The 17,519-nt window shown below is 40.1% G+C and overlaps 1 protein-coding gene across 1 annotated transcript; it reads left to right on the top strand.

The window, feature by feature from the left end:
* Nucleotides 1-9,364: 9,364 nt before the first annotated feature.
* Nucleotides 9,365-15,619, top strand: zgc:158785 (uncharacterized protein LOC791214 homolog). Its single transcript, XM_035628450.2, has 5 exons — nucleotides 9,365-9,484; nucleotides 11,501-11,701; nucleotides 12,517-12,721; nucleotides 14,437-14,643; nucleotides 14,791-15,619. Exons 2-5 carry the CDS (start codon nucleotides 11,523-11,525, stop codon nucleotides 14,947-14,949), a joined length of 750 nt encoding a protein of 249 aa, XP_035484343.2. The 5' UTR covers nucleotides 9,365-9,484; nucleotides 11,501-11,522; the 3' UTR covers nucleotides 14,950-15,619.
* The last annotated feature ends 1,900 nt before the right edge of the window (nucleotides 15,620-17,519 follow it).

The following is a 17,519-nucleotide window of genomic DNA, read 5'->3' on the forward strand; positions in this document are numbered from 1 at the left end:
TGCTACGACATCACTTTCATGTCTGAAGATCAGTGAAGACATGCATAACTATAGCACTGCACTAATTTGTGTCCCAAGTCCATTCAAACGTCTGTTTAGGTATATTACAAGATATATCTCAGTGGTATATGCAAGGAGTTCTTAAAAATCATTAATATATTATTCTTTTATTACAATAACACATTCTATTGTTTCTATTTATTTTATTTGATAATCATTTTTCTTATACATACATTTTTTGTGGTATTATTCTATTATTATTTTGCTTTTTTTGAATTATTACTATTTTTGTATTTTTATTTCTTATCTCCACTTTGTTCTACTATTACCCATTATCAATATCACCTAATTGTTTGGATATACTGGGCGTTATAATTCCTTTTTTATTTATTTTCTACTTTTTTATTTTAGGCATCAAATTGTTTATTATTTTATTACTATTTGGTTTTTCTTTATGGAGCAAAGGCTCATCAATACTTCTTTCGGTATGTTGTTTCTGTTATTAATGCCGCCCTTGCAGGTGGGATATTATATAATCATATGGCGGAATAGGGGCTTGTTTAGTATAGAAGGAGTTGGAAGAGTTAACATTATTAAGGAAAAGTGTGTTGTCTATCTTAACAACTGATTTCACTAGGGAGTGGGGTTGTGTTTTGGGGGTCAGCCATAACTCTTTGCAATAGTTTGAATGTTCTTTTTTTTTCTATACCTGGTTTGTACTGAAATTGCGATGGGATACATGTAGGATGAATAACTCAATGTGCATCGTATATCATTCACAGAAGCAGCCTGAACAGTGGTCTAAATTTCGTCAGTTGGAACTTTAAGGGCCTGAATCATCCTGTTAAGCAAAAGATGAACCTTATGCACTTGAAACAATTGGAAGCAGGAATTGCCTTTCTTCAGGAGACCCATCTTCGAAGGCCAGATCACTCCCGTTTAAAGTGTGCTGGGTGAGGCAGCTCTTTCATTCCAGGTTACCTGCCAGGCCAATCATTACAAACACAGAAGTCGCCAGGTCCGGATGGTTTATCAAGTGAATTTTACGCAACATTTGCACACACCTAACCCCCATTCTGTCAGCTATTTTTTCAGACTCATTTAAATCAGGATATCTACCTAATACCTTGAATCAGGCCTGTATAACATTCCTAACAAAAAAAGATAAAAGTCCTACTAAATGTGGATCATACAGACCTGTCTCACTATTAAACACCGACTATAAAATACTAGCCAAAATACTGGCCGGGAAGATCTACTGCCACTGTTATATCTCCTGACCAGACAGGTTTTGTTCACCAAAGACAAATATTTTTCAGCACCAGGAGACTATTTAACATAATATACACCCATTGCCAAAATAACTCTGAATGTCTTATCTCCATGGATGCAGAGAAGGCATTCGACAGAGTAGAATGGGATTACCTTTTTGAGACCTTGAGCCGATTTGGAATTGGGAAACCTTTATAACTTGGGTTAAGTTACTATATACTCCAACCCTACTGCTACCGTTTTGACTAATAATAGGTTATCTAAATTAATCTACACAGAGGCACTAGGCAGGGATGTCCTCTTAGCCCTTTTTTATTTGTGCAATTGAACCCCTTGCTTTTGGCTATTAGATGTAACAATTCTATAACAGGTATTACTAGGGGTAATATTGAACATAAAGTATCTCTGATAATCTGCACTGCATGTCATATTGGACACACCACCCCTTAGAAAAAAACTGTCCTAGTTGGGTGGAAATGGAGACCAAGATACCAGGGTCTTTCTCTCTGCCAGCTTCAATGGGTATGTCAATGTGAGCATTTTATATATGGCATGAAAAGGGCCTACAGTGTTATAATTACTTCTTCATAAACAACAGGTTTACCTCATTTGAACAACTAGCACAGACATTTTTTAGATACCTACAGTTTAGTCACTTTGTGAAAACTATTATACCTCAATTCCCTATTAAATCTCCTGATAATATAATAAACACCATAATGTCTTCTAACTCAACAGGGAAATGGGGAGTGTCATCTATTCTGGGATCAATTTCTGCAGGGAACAACAAGTACATGTCTTGTATTAGAACAGCATGGGAGTCAGACATTAAAACTTCAATAGATGAAGGAACCTGGATTAATATTTTGAAACAAGTTCATTCATCCTCTGTATGCTCGACACTCTTTGCTTCAGTTTAAAGTAGTACACAGGAAGCATCTTTCGAAATCTAAGCTGGCTAAAATATACCCAGAAACTGACCCTACATGTGAGAGATCCAAATCAGCAGAGGCAAAGCTTATTCATGTTTTGGGAGTGCCCTGCCCTGGGAGGTTATTGGAATTCTATTTTCCACGCTCTATCTTCAATACTATCAGTTAAACTGGATCCAAAATCTGCTCATTTCATTATTTGTCATAAAGTGGTCGCCTTTACCACCCTCTTGGTCCGTAGATTGATTCCATTGAAGTGGAAGGATGCTGCCCCACCCTCACACTCACACTGGATAAGGGATGTGCTTTTTAATTTAAAGCTTGAGAAAATTAGGTACACCATGCGGGGTTCAGATAAGAAATTCACCCAAGTTTGGAGGCCCTTTATGATGTTCTTTGACAAGCCAACAACAATTATACACGAATAAGTCAATATAAGTTACTCATTATTACTATCATTGTAACTGTGTTTTGCACCTTTGGTGTCTGTGTTTTGCACCTTTTGGTTTCTTATTAATATTTAAAATCTTGGGTCTGGATATGCTGCTTCTGCTGTATCTGTCATCGCAATGCTTCACTGTCCATTTTTACCAATTCATGACTAACTTTAATTATTTTAATTGAGAGTAAGGTTTCAACTATTGAATACCATACGCTAGATGAGGAAGGGACGGCAGGGATAGGGTGGGGGGTGTAGGATTGTCTGTTGGGTTTGGTTTGTTGTGTGTTTACTGATTTATGCAAAAATTTAAAAATGAGAACTTTGAAAGAAATTACTTGTAGATGAATCTCTAATGCACCTGTGTGAAGCTCCTTTGAACACATCTTCATTCAGCATCAGTCTTTATCCTCATAAAAAGGTGCCACCTCTGTGTTGCTCTTTGCAAGCATTGATTTTTTTAAAGGCCAAAGGAAAGTAAGATCAAAAAGTCCACAATTCAGTAATGCAGCAAAGAAGCTGAACCACATTAAATGTCCACATTTCTAGTCTAAATGCTACTGTAGATTTTACATGTCACATAATGACCTGCAGACTAGAATTAAATCAAGACAAATTTATTTTTTATTTTTACTGTATTTCAACTGAAAAGTGTAAGTGCAGGTGCAGAGCAGCAGAGTTTCATAAAATCATTTTGGGAGAAAATAAATATTTCCTGCTGTAATGAGCTGCTTTACTTATTTGGCTCAAACTGTAACATATGATGTAAATGACAGTGAGACTGAACTGGTTCATATTGATGCTGTATTTTGTATTTTGTTGATCAGTGTGTAATGATTGGTTAAAAGAATATATTTATTTGATTACAGGTTGTGGTGTTTGAGGGAAATATTTGCTTTTGCTGAATGTGTTGAATGTTTTGTGAGTCATATTAAATATTATGCTTCTGCCTCAGCCAGTGTCAAATGTTTTAAAAATGTGAGGTGGACAAGAGGATGAACTCAGCTGAACTGGAGGACAAAACCTCCTGCAACTTTTTACAGGCAGATCAGTTGGCCATATCAAATAATAAATGAAGGCTTATTATGGAGGAGGATGTCTTTCACTTGTCTTATATGTACAGTTCAGTGGAAACTATTGAGTTTCCTTTTTAACATTCAACACCACCTAATGTGTCTTTGTCCTAAATATTATAATACATGACAAAGTAATCATGTCAGTTAAAAATGAGATCTGATCAAATACAAGATTCTATTACAGAGACCAGAACACATTGGGATTAAATGAACAGCACTAAAATGGTTTAAGTCTTACTTATCTGATAGATTTCAGTTCGTTAATGGTAACAACAAATCTTCCATCAATACAAAAGTTAATCATGAAGTTCCACAAGGTTCTGTTCCTGGACCAATACTTTCACTTTATATTTGCTTCCTTTAGGCAATATTATAAGAAATCACCACATAAATTTCCATTGCTAAGCAGATGATACCCAGTTGTATTTATCTATTAAGCCACATGGAACTAATCAGGTAGACAAACTTCAGGACTGTCTTAAAGACAAAAAGGCCCGGACAACTTATAATTTTAAACTTCTAAATTCAGACAAACCTGAGGTCATTGTACTCGGCACTAAACACCTCTGAGAAACATTATCTGATCATATAGTTACCTTAGATACTATAACCTTGTCCTCCAGCTCTACTGTGAGGAGCCTTGGAGTTATCTTTGACCACGACATGTCCTTTGACTAGCACATAAAAATGGTCTCTAGGACAGCCTTCTTTCACCTGAGCAATAGCAATAACATTAGAGACATCCTATCTCAAAAGGATGCTGTAAAACTAGTCCATGCATTTGTCACTTCTAGACTGGACTAGTGTAAATCATTACTGTTAGGGTGTCCCAAAAAGTCTTAAAAGCCTCCAGTAAATCCAAAATGCACGAGTTCTGACAGGAACTAGAAAATGTGGTCATAATTATCCAGTGTTGGCATCTCTGTATTGGCTTCCTGTAAAATTCAGAATCCTCCCCCATTTTCTCCTCACCCCAACCGGTCGAGACAGACGGCTGCCCGCAACCGAGTCCGGTTCTACCAGAGATTTCTTTCTGTTAATTTTTTTCTCATCCACAGTCGCCGTTGCTCATTGTGGGATTAATGTTGGGTTTTCCCTGTATTATTGTAATATTGACCATACTATGTAAAGTGCCTTGAGACAATGTATGTTCTGATTTGGTTCTATACAAATAAAATTGAAATTAATTGAATTGAACAAAACTGCTCGGAGCAGTTTTAAGATCCAGGGTCAATTACCATGGTAACATTCCTCTGGTTATAAACCTATCCAACATTCGTAGTACGGGTTAACCGGGAAGTTACCCCCGCTATCACAAACTTACTCCTGAACTTACCCTGAAGCCAGTAACCTTGCTTCGTAGTACAGGCCTCTGAATTATGCAAAAACTACAACACAGATTTCCACTTAACTTGGTGGAAGCAGTGGCAGATCTAGAAAATTTACATGGGGTGGCAAAGGGGTGGCAAGAGGTCTTGGCAGGGTGCCATGGGAGATGACGATATGCGAGAATCCCCATATGGGTATCCCTCTCTGAAAATTCAGAGAAGTGCACAGGAGGAAGAGAAGGCAATATCTCCACTTTTACCCTTCCTTTAACTTTTTATTCTTCAGCTACTCTCTCCAGCTACTCGGGGCTGCAAAAGTCAAGATGTGAAAAGCTCTGGTCATCCTCTTATTACATTACACTGTAGGACCATGTGCTAATAAGAATAACAAATATAAAATCAGAAAAGATTTATCACATCGACACAACAGTGATGCGTAAACTAATAAAACCCATTGTTTTTGTTATTTTACAGTTTGACAGTAAAGGGTGTAATCTGGTTTAATTTTTGCAGCCTCATTGCTGTGATATTAAGTAAGTGGATTTTATAGTACTGCTTGTTGTTTAAATGTTGTTTATGTTGTCTGCCAGTTTTTAATATTTTGTATCAAGCTGTTGTCTTTACTAAAGTCAAATCAGGAGCGAATGATTCATTGACGACTTTTGGCTAATTAATGAATGCGCTGTTATTGCTGATGCTGAATTAGCCTTAAGCATACATTACAATCATTACAAATTTAACTTTAATTTAAATTGGTGTGTTTAAACTCATCCCAGCCAATCCACACACGAACCGTTCCAGTGAGTGCTGAAGGTCACTGAACGAATCCGACTTGCTGCCGAGAACCCGGACACAGCTCTCGCTTTGAGTCTACAGAGATTAGATGGCCCTAAGAAGTGACCCCCTAACCCCATACTCCCACAGGACCTCCCACAGTATCTCCCAGGGGACCCAGTCATATGCTTTCTCCAGATCCACAAAACACATGTAGACTGGATGGGCATGCTCCCAGGCTCCCTCCAGGATCCTTGCGAGATTGAAGAGCTGCTCCGTTCTTCTACGTCCAGGACTGAATCCACATTGTTCCTCTTCAATCTGAGGTCTGACTATTGGCTGGACCCTCCGGCTGCTTTGCCTCTGACACGGCAGAGAATGCAGCCCTTCGGGCCTGTTCATTATGGTCAGTCCATGACTAGCACAGAAGTCTAATAACAAGCGACCATTCGAGTTTAGATCAGGGAGGCCGATGAGGATGAGGATCAGCACCTCTAAATCTGTGGCCATGGCTCTCAGCAGGAAATTGGTGGATTGCTTACTCTGGGTAGGGAATGAAGCCTTACCCCAAGTGAAGGAGTTCAAGTACCTCGGGGTCTTGTTTGCGAGTGAGGGGACAATGGAGTGTGAGATTGGCCGGAGAATCAGAGCAGCAGGGGCGTTATTGCATTTTTAAATTTAAATCTGTTTTCATAAGGGGGACTGTTGGCAGAGGTATGCCCTTTACTGAGTGACGTACTAGTTGTTGTTTGTTTTACAATAATGTAGAGGTGAACTAGATAAGTGCCATTAAAGTATATTAAGAAAAAAAATCTCTCGTCTAGTGCGATGTGTGTGTCACCTCACTGTTGAGTGTTTTGCATCAGACACAGGTGTAGATTCACAGTAGAATTATCCAGCAATCCATTATCAATACTTCTTTATCGATTAAGATGTGCGGGGGGCTGGAGCCAACCCCATTGCCAGGGTGTATCGCAGGGCTAACATACGGAGACAAACACCTCTTCGTACCTCATCATCTTAGAAAACCTTTGTTGGGGTCTCAAACTGTCCCGAAAACTATCTACCACTATACCACCATCCACTCCGACATCAATACCATCGACCACATGATCACCAAAATGCTGATCTTTTCATCCATCATTCCTTCATCCTTTCGACCCCTCAGCCCTTCATCACTTCTAGCCCTCACCCTTTCATCTCTCTATCCTCCTATGTTCTTTATCATTGCAAGATGCATTGTACTCAATAAACTTTAATATTCATAAGTTCGAGGCGGGTAGTGAAATGAAGTTTTATAACTAGGTTCGGGAACACCACCACGCCTCAAACATCTCATCTCATTTTTGCCCAGGAAGTACATAAGCTCACCCGTTCCGTTTCCTCCCCCTCTGACTCATTCTCACATCCCTCCCCCATACCCCTTTCCTTTGCTATCTTTCTCCCTCTCAGGTCACCGCAGGAATCAACAGGGGTATATCCAGATGCACCTGGACGATCGAAGAGACAGCACCCCCATCCAAAGTCTCTCTACCGGTTCCCCTCAGTCTCCTCACCACCGATCATTACCATTCATCCTCAACACTGATCCTTTCGACCCCTCATCCCTCCATCCCTTCGACCCCGCAGCCCTTCATCCCTTCATCCCTCTACCCTCCTATGTTCTTTATCATTGCAATATGCATTGTACTCAATAAACTTCAATATTCATAAGTTGGAGGCGTGGTCCTGTTAATGAATTGGGATATGTGTGCAATAGTCAGAGCACAAATAGCAGCATAATAGCAACGGCACAAATCATTATTGGTAATCCTTTAGAAAATATATGTTCTGTGTGTAGGCTTGCAATGTATAACTTGATTTATTTTTAGACTGCAAATCCTGCGATCGTATAAAAAGCGTTATTGATTGTGAGCAAATTTAATTGTCCAGGGAATGCAACTAACGCATCCAGCCTGCGAACTTCACATGATACAGTATTATTGATCAGATCACATGATCAACATCAACGATGGAAACATAAAAGTGTCAAGTGGATAAATAGCACAAAGCAGGACACAGTTACGGCGTAGGAGACCTGTAACTGAAAGTTGTCAAAGATAAAGAATATATCTTTCATCAGTGAGGTGTCCTGGTGGATTCTGACAGTCATTCCTTACGCCGACACCAATTAGGTTCTTGTGTGCATAGGCAGGGCTTATACAGGTTGACGCAGAGTTAACTGTGGTGTCAATTAACCACAAACAAACAAAACAAAAACAGCTGGGAGCAGTTTTAAGATCAAGAGTAAATTACCATGGTAACATGTCTCGTGTTAAACCTATCCACCTTTTGTAGTGCCGGTTAATCTGTAAGTTACCCCTGACATCACAAAGGTACTCCTGAACCTACCCCGGTCTCTGGTGTGACAGTCGCTTTGTACACCTCCCATCCACCCCAACAACCTCTGGGTTGAAACTGCTGCTGTTAATTAATGTACTGCATCATCCCTTTAAAGACTATGATGCATCTGAACATGATCCAGCCAGAGATTACTTTTCCCACAATAATATTTGAAATTGTGGTTTAATTGTACACATTGGTGGACTTGAGACCGCTGGGTCAGAGGATGTGGGCACACATTCAGTGTTGGCTCCTACTGAGCCACTCTGTGACTGGAGTGCAACAGCAGATTTCTGTCCCTGACTGACTGATGAACCTAACACCATTGTTGGCCAAAATACTGCCAAACAGTAACCTTTCCTGTCCAGTTACAAGCGTGTTCATGTGAAAGAGGTGGAGTTGGAAATCACAAGCGATATCGTCAGAACCATAAATATAGTTTTTAATATGATATGAAAAGAAACGCTGATATGTGCAGGTCAATCTTGTTTAAGCGACATGTAAAAGTGGCATTCCACAAAGTGAAATGAAAATAATGTAATCAAACATCTAAAATAGAAAAAAAACCACTAAAAATATAAAAAAATAAAAAAAATCTTGTAAAGAAGCAGAAGCAGAAGTGAATAGTTTTGCCCTTTTGTCTGTTGATAATCAGACGATGATGAAGAGAAGCTGACTGTTTCTGCTGTTGATGCAGAGGAGAGAAGGAGTTAAGGTGTGATGAAGTCAATCACACTGAATTAATCATTCATGATATTTATTTTTTACTATTTATTGTCAGTTTCCTTGTGTTGTTCAGAGCTGCAGTGAAGTGTATGAAAGTAAACGACTGTCAGTGATTCTGTCGGGGAATCAAATCATCTTTATTGAATTCAAATGAAGTTGTAATATTAATGAGTCTATGTATTTATTTTGTGTGATAAACTCTCCCTCTGTTTAATAGAAGTTCTGTTGTAAAACCACAGTGGACACTGGAACAGCAACATTCCACTCATCTATAAATATTTGCTACGCTTAATTATTTGTTACTTTACTCCAAACTATTTTGTCCATGACGGGATCCTGTAGAATGATGACTCTGGTTTCCCAGTGATCTGATTGGTCAGTTGTTGGACCGGTGAATGGCTTTGATGTCTTATCTCAAATTTAACCTCCACAAGAGCAGGTTAGCTGTTCAGCATAAGTTACCATGGTGATTTACCCCGTAAGAGGAGAAGGATCTTCATAGGATGGAAAAACTGAAGGCACCGCGATAGCCTCAAATCCAGCTTCATATAACAGGCACCAGCTTTCATCAATTTTCAAAACTGAACAAAGCATAGTGAACCTTACAATATAACTGCTTCATCAATGTCAAAGCTCTTACTTTTTTTTATTCCAGCTGCTGCTGAAAATAATGTTTTATGATTTCAACCACTTAAATTAACTCAACTTGAATTTTTGTTATTAAGGAATCATTCTGAATATTAGTTTAGACTGTGGTTTCAGTTAGGTAATTGTATGTTTCTGTGTCACTGCCTGAGGTTGTGTTAGACCGTACCTTTGTATTTGAATAGGCCTTGTACAGCATTGTGTATTTCCATATCTATTTTATATTTCTTATTCCTGGTTGAGAAAGACATTGTCCTGAGATAGTGCACCTAAAACTGTAGAACTGTGACACCTCTCACATTACACAATTACTGAATCTATTTTAGATTTCAAACACTGATTAGACTGAATTGAACAACTGGGTGGGGACGAGATTATATGGTTCTGGATGGTTTTCCCTGAACACATCTTTCCAGATTTAAATAAATGCAGGAATCAAAACATATGGTTACACAGTATTAGTCAAGAAATCCTTACAGCATCTCCCCAGAAAAAAAATATTTTGAGTCATAATGAAGTTTTGTAATATTATAATGAAGCCAGTATGATTGCATATATAATTTAATTTATTACAATCTCTATCACTGTGTGCTCATATTCTTGCATTTGCAGTAGCATTATAGCACATAGAAAAAGAACAACTCGACATTGTAGCAGGGGTTAACAACAAATGAGGTCAAGGATGACACAGGTCAAAGTTTTCACTTTTAAGGAGGCCAGTGGAACGTGTGCTGTTTCTTGCAATGTTGCTGTATTGTAGTTTATTCTCATTCATTTATGTTTATGTTTATAGCAGGGAGATGTTTTATTTACATGCTTCTCCTTTGACCTTTTTAAGACAAATTGCTGTACATAGTTTGCATAGAGAAAACAAAAATATGGTCAAATATAACAAGATAACATAATACAGCATGTCCACACACAGAGACCTGTTTTAAAGCAAGAAAATTGTATATTCATAGATGTGTTTAGAAAAATGATGTTTGATTGACCACTCAGGGTATGCAATATTCCAGTTTTTGTTCAGTCTTTCCAAATTAATATATAAATGTATAACCCTTTACACATGAGCTGCATTAAAGAGCCAATCTGTAATATTAATCATATAATAATACTTACCATAATATTTAACCATGAAATTAAAAGGTACACTCACTGATGGCATTGTAAGGAACACCTCTAATCTTATTCATGCTATTATGCAATCAGCCAATCATGTGGCAGCAGATTTCAGTGACTTCACTGTGACGTGATTGTTGATCTGAGTGTTTCTGAAGCTGATGATCTCCTGAGATTTGTACACATGACAGTCTCTAGAGTTTTTACTCAGAATGGAGCCAAAAACAAAATGAGAGCGTTCAGAAGAGAGTGATCATCTCTGAATGAACGACATGTCCAACCATGAGGTGGATGTTCAACGGTAGAGTGTGCATCAGCTTCCACTCCCATCAGTCAAAAGCAAAAAACCTGAGGCTGCAGTGGACACAGACTCACCGAAACTGAACAGTTGAAGACTGAAAACAGCCTGGTCTAATGAATCGGGATTGCTGCTAAGGCTACAGATAGTAGAGTCAGTAGCATGAATCCATGGAACAGTCCAGGCAGCTGGTGGTTGTGTGATGTTGTGGGGAATGATTGACACAGTCTACCTGTGCCGATCATGTTCATCCCTCTATAGACACAGTTTACCATCTTATAATGGCTACATCCAGCAGGATAATGCTCCATGCCACTAACTGGTTGCATGAACTTCACTGACTTCCACAGGCACCAGATGTGAATCCAGTAGAACCTTTGGGATGTGATAGAACAGGAGATTGGCAGCATGAATGTACAGCTGACAAATCTGCAGAAAGTGTGTGCCATAAAAAATTATCTAAGAAAAAAATATTTAATTGTGGCATCTCTCTCTTTGAATGCTTACAGATGTGATGCTCCACATGAGTGAATGGCCCCTCGTATACCAGACATGACAGCAAAGGAACCCCTTGGCTCATTGAGCCCCATGGGGGAGGTCAATTTAATGCCTGAACATAGGCTGGAGGAGGAACTCCCCAGCTGCAACCCAGAAGTAACGCACTATCTCACAGATGTGCCCAGTGAGGAGGTTGCAGCAGTCGCTGACAGGTAACTCAAAGTTCGTGCATCACCTCTTGTCGAGATGTTTGATGGAAAGATGTACTGCATCTCTATGTAAAATGCCTCTGGGATGCATTCTGTCTCATCATGTCTAAAGGCAAAGCTGCTGCATGCTCACACTCTTTCTAGTGTTTGTAGTTTATTGCAAACATTCCTCACTTTTATTAGTATTTCCTCATGTATAAATTGTCTGTACCATGGATGCCTAACACCTAATGGTGTTGACAGCAGCACAATACTGACAGGACAAAGTATGGGGGGGACCCAGTGTTCCCAACAGTTTTCAGTTTCACAGAACATTTTCACTGCAATTGGAATTAGTTAGAATTGAATCCAGTAAGGACTTAAAAATCGTTATATTAATGGGCCCTTCCAACATTGTTTCCAACCCAAACCCTAATCCTGGGGCAGTGCTCCATTCACAGATAATGTGCCTGGGCAGAGAATGTCCAGGCACATGTGGGGTTAATAAGTTCTTCCTGACTGATTGCAGTTTTTGGTCAAGGAAAGAAATTTATTATGATGTTGGCTTGTAGAATTTTTGGGACAAATTATTTTGACCTTAGGCTTGTCAACATTGATTTTTAGAAAGCTCTGGAGCAGCCAAAATTTAACATTACTGAGGCAGGCCATTGAATTATCGAGCTGCAGAAGTTGTCAACTTGACATGAGAGTCTCTGAGAAACTTTCTCAATCTGTAAAACTACTCACACAACTTCAGTAAGGTCAATGTTTACAGCAGACATCCTCAGAAACCCACATACCGCTGTCCTCTCATATGACTGTTGTCTCTTGTGTACCAGTGTGTGTGCCGAGGAGCTGTTCTGTAGGATCTGCCATGAAGGCAGGGCCTCAGGGGAGCTCCTGTCCCCTTGCGAGTGCTCTGGTACCCTGGCCATGGTGCACCGGTCCTGCCTGGAGCAATGGCTTGCCACCTCCAACAGCGGGCACTGTGAACTCTGCAACCACCAGTTTGCACTCGAGCGCCTGCCAAAACGTCTCAGTGAGGTAGGCTCTGCAGCAAACAGACCTTTCTTCAACTTTTACAGTATTATTACGTAACCAACATCTCACAACAACAAGTAGCACATTTTCCAAATGTTTCTTTCAATTTGACATGAAGCCCCATTGGAATACAGATTTACAGTAAGCCAAAGTTTAAAGCCTGCTCTTTTATCTCAATGAGACAGCTGATGTCACCGTCAGTGGGAGCGGCTTCTTGGGGAGTCGCTGCCTTCACGTTGGAGGACCTGCCACTGTTAGTCAGACCTCTTGTGCTGCTTAAGCCACTTACCCTGAGGGCAGATTAGATGGTGCTTCCTTTACTCGCTGCTCTGCAGATGAGAGTACTCCTTCCTGCTTGTCCTGTTGCATGTGTGGTCACAGCTAGTAATCTGCTGATTAAGCACTGCCAGTTTAAGCTACACAGTGAATAGCATGAAACCTGCCGTAAAGCATTGCTGGACACATGGGCACACATGCACATTAGCTAACAATGTTATGGAGAGGCTTTTGGGTGGGGATGAAGAAAGACGATGTTGAATTTGAAGTGAATCCTAAAATCACAAGTCTTATTTTCACTATTGCAGTGGTAGAATGTGCAAAGTATGTTTACATAAGTGCCTATTTTCAGAACTCTGCTTTTCAACCTTGAATTAATTTTACTTTGCTTGAATGGTTCATTTCCTGCTAAACGTTTTGTAGACTACATTTGTATCTAGCCTCACCTTTAACAGCTGCAACATAAAAAATATTCGAACACGTTTATTCTTTAGAAATTGTAATGCATTAATAGGACATTATTTTCAAATGGTGCATTGTGCGTGATGTGTACTTTTACTTTAGGCTCTGTCAGTATATGTTGATGATAGTATTTTAGTATTGGCGTAGAGGCATTTTAATTTTTTGCTTCTTAAAGGGGCAGTTAGCGATTTTAAACCAATACACGTTTTGTAAAACTCAGCGAATATTTCCTCGGAATATTTGTCGGTTGTTGTGTGCATTGGGGAAAAAAAGAATTTGTGGACCGCTCTCACAACACTGTGTGTGCAGGTTGTAAACATCACTCCCAGACAAGTTAAGAGACGTGCTAGCGAACAATGCTACGACTCAGTGGTTTTGGCAATTGTGGTTAGCGCATCAGTCTCCCATACCCGAGGCGACGTTTTCGCGGCCCTGGTCAGTGCAGTAAAATCATTAACAACCACAAAGAGAGAAACAAGCTTTCTCCAAAACTGCTTACTGCCCCTTTAAGTAAAGGATCAGTGAATATGAATAAACAAAAACTCCATATAATTAATTGGACTGGGATTGTAATCCCAGCAATGGACCAGTATAATGTTATTGTTTATTGACCCTTTGTGCGGTTGTGTCATGATAATACAGTATGATAATATCTTCTATAATATGATAATAACTTAACTAATCACTAACTGAGCATGTTTTTAATGATACTGTAGGGTTCATAATACTATTGGCTTCAGCACTATTACGAGCACTAAAATTTTACTAATAATCCTCTACCTGCATGCAAGTGTTCACAGGTTCAAGCAGGAGTATTTAGCGCCATCTACTGGTCATTTACTCTGTTGATCACCCAAGGTGCTCCATCTGCACATGTCCATGTATCCGTCACACAGCATGTCCACCATCAAGACCCTGGGTTAAACTTTTCTTTTGTGATAAACTCTTGAAACTGCTTTCACCCTTCTCCTTCCCCACAGTGGTTGTGTGCTCCATCCATGCAGCAGCAGAGGAGGACGCTGTGCGGTGATGCATTATGTTTCCTGTTAATCACACCACTGGCCAGCCTGTCAGGATGGCTGTGTGTTCAGGGAGCCATGGACCTCTACTACACCAATGGCATGGAGGCCCTGGGGCTCCTGGTGCTCACCCTGGCTCTGTTTACCATATACGTCTTCTGGACCATGGTAAGTTCAGAATTGATACTACTCATTCACGGTTTAATTTGTGATAATTGTGAATTGCTCAAATTGCACAATTGGAATCACTACCTAATTCAGGTCCACAGTATGGAACTTTGGTACTAAAATATGTTGGTTATTTTTTCTTCTCAGGTATCTGTGCGCTACCATATGCATCTGTTCAAGACGTGGAAGAAAACTGACCAGAGAGTGCGACTGCAGATTCCCTTGTCTGACCACATAACACACAACCAACAGACCCTGTCCATTAACAGCCAAATCAAAGCTACCAACAAAGAGATTATGGTATAGACTACATTCTACAACACTGAACAGACCTCAAATATAAGGGAAGCGAGTAATGAAGCTCAGGACAAATTCCTATACACTACAGCAGGGTTGAAGCCACTGATGGAAGATCCTCCAATCCTCCAAGATGTGGAGCTGATGAACCAGCCTCTATAACCTTTTACCTACAAAACTTATTGTGGAAACTCCGACCCAAGAATAACTGCATCACTGTGGCAACTGTGGACAATCATTTTTCACAGTCCACACCAGGGATGTAGTACTTGAGTCCTGGAATCGGACTCGAGTCGCTATTTTTGGGACTCGTGACTCAACTCGGACCCGCACATTAATGACTCGGACTTGGACTCTGACTCGAGGACTAATGCAAGAGGACTCAAGCTTTCATGAAATGTGACTTGAAGGTGGATGAAGTCCCTGACAACTTATATGTTTAATAGGTCTGTCAATTTAGTCTGTAACAGTTTCTTGCAAGGGCAGGGTGTGTGCCCTCTTCTACCTGCAGATTCAGCGCGCCCCACGCTGTGAACAAATTTGGAAGCTGTCTGGAAAGAGCTCCGCTAAATGCACAATTTGTCGGCGTACGATTGAGGAGAAGTCTGGGACGACGTCTAATTTTAGCAGACATCTGTCACGCCGTGACAGTCAGTTAATAAACTCCCGTTGAATGGTGTAAGCTGTGTCATTTTTGTAGACCCTCTTTTATTTGTGACTCGACTTGGACTTGGACACAAACACTGGGGACTCGAGACACGACACAGACTCCAACTGAGGTAATGGTGACTCGACTCGGACTCGACTCGAACTTGTCTTTGGTGACTCGGACTTCAATACTGGGGACTCGAGACTCGACTTGGACTCGACTCAAACTTGTCTTTGGTGACTCGGACTTGAACACTGGGGACTCGAAACTCGACACGGACTCGAACTGAGGTAATGGTGACTCGACTCAAACTTGTCTTTGGTGACTCGGACTTGGACTCGGATTTGAACACTGGGGACTAGAGAGTCGACTCGGACTCACGAGTTGGTGACTCGACTACAACACTGGTCCACACTGACAATCAGTGTCATTGCTTCCTGAAGAACAATGGTGTGACTGGATTTATCTATGGCGATCCAGTTTTTCACCCTACACATGGAATCAACTGAAGATTACCTAATGATCTGTTGTTCTGTTCTAAAACACAAGCACTTAATCAGGAACAACACAGTCTCAGTTTCCATGGCATGGATTCCACAAAAGGTTGGAATTCTGCTCCATGTTGACATGACTGCATTACAAACCAATTTGAGACTTTTGTTTTGTGAGTTGGAGCATTATCCTGCTGAAAGTAGCCATTAAAAGATAGACAACTTTGGTCGTAAATCTGTTGACCCCAGATACTGACTTGACTCTGTAGCCTCAGCAGAAATCCAGATTCATCAGACCATGCTATGTTTTCCAGTTTCCATCTGAAGACTTTTGGTGAGTCTGTTTCCACTGCAGCCTCAGATTTCTGTCCTTGGCTGACAGGATGGAACCTGACATGGTCTCTGCTGTTGTAGCATATCCACCTCAATGCTGAATGTGTTGTTCACACTGACATGATTCTCTGCTCACCACAGAGGGGTTATCTGTGTAAGTGTAGCCTTTCTGTCAGTCCCAAGTAAGTCTGATCATTCTCCTCTGACCTCTTTCAACACAGAGCTGCTGCTCACTGGATGGTTTTTGTTTTTGGCTCCATTCTGAGTAAAAACTCTAGAGACTGTCATGTGTAAAAAATACATATCAGCATGTTCAGAAACCCTCAGACCAACATTCATGTCGGTCTGAGGGACCGAAGTCACAGGGATCACATTGTTATTCCATCCGGATGTTTGATGTGAACATTCACTAAAGATATTGACCTTTATCTGCAGGATTTTAAACAATGCTGCCACGATTGGCTGGTTGGATAAGCTGATGTACAGGTCTTCCTAATAAAGTCTTTGAAAACGCATCTATAATGCAGGTTTTTGAATAACAATAATGAGAAGACCTGAAGTCAGCAATGTTATAGTTAAGGCCCATCATCCATTTGACCACTCTTTCAGCTTGACTCATTCTTGCACAGACAAACCATTCACTAAGGCTCTGCTCATCGTTCATGCTGCAGATGAATGGGTTTTATTTGTGCAGGTTCTGACCCAATGATAGTGAATGGAAAGTTGTTTGTGGTTCTCAAGAACTGAAGGGAATAAAAAAAATCTAAAACAAAGCAATGAAGTCTCCATGTCCTTAAAATATTAAATCGCTGAAAACTGTTGCTTGCATATTTACATGCAAACAATGAACAATATTAACACTAACACGTTGACAAACTATGTGAATTAGTACATGATTGTATACACTTATGTGAACATATTTAATGAAGTGTTATGAGATAACTGTTTTCACTCCTTTCCACCCAAGTTGACATTTGGCTCTTTAGTGAATTAATTCATCTTTTGATCCACGTTACGCATTTTTGCCATGGTGATGTAGACAGAGGTGAAATGTAACAAGGCCCCCATCTGGAATCAAACCAAGAATGCTGTGGTTAAATACACAT

The sequence above is a fragment of the Scophthalmus maximus genome, chromosome 4 (genome assembly GCF_022379125.1).
Source record: "Scophthalmus maximus strain ysfricsl-2021 chromosome 4, ASM2237912v1, whole genome shotgun sequence".
In the NCBI taxonomy this organism is placed as follows: Eukaryota; Metazoa; Chordata; class Actinopteri; order Pleuronectiformes; family Scophthalmidae; genus Scophthalmus; species Scophthalmus maximus.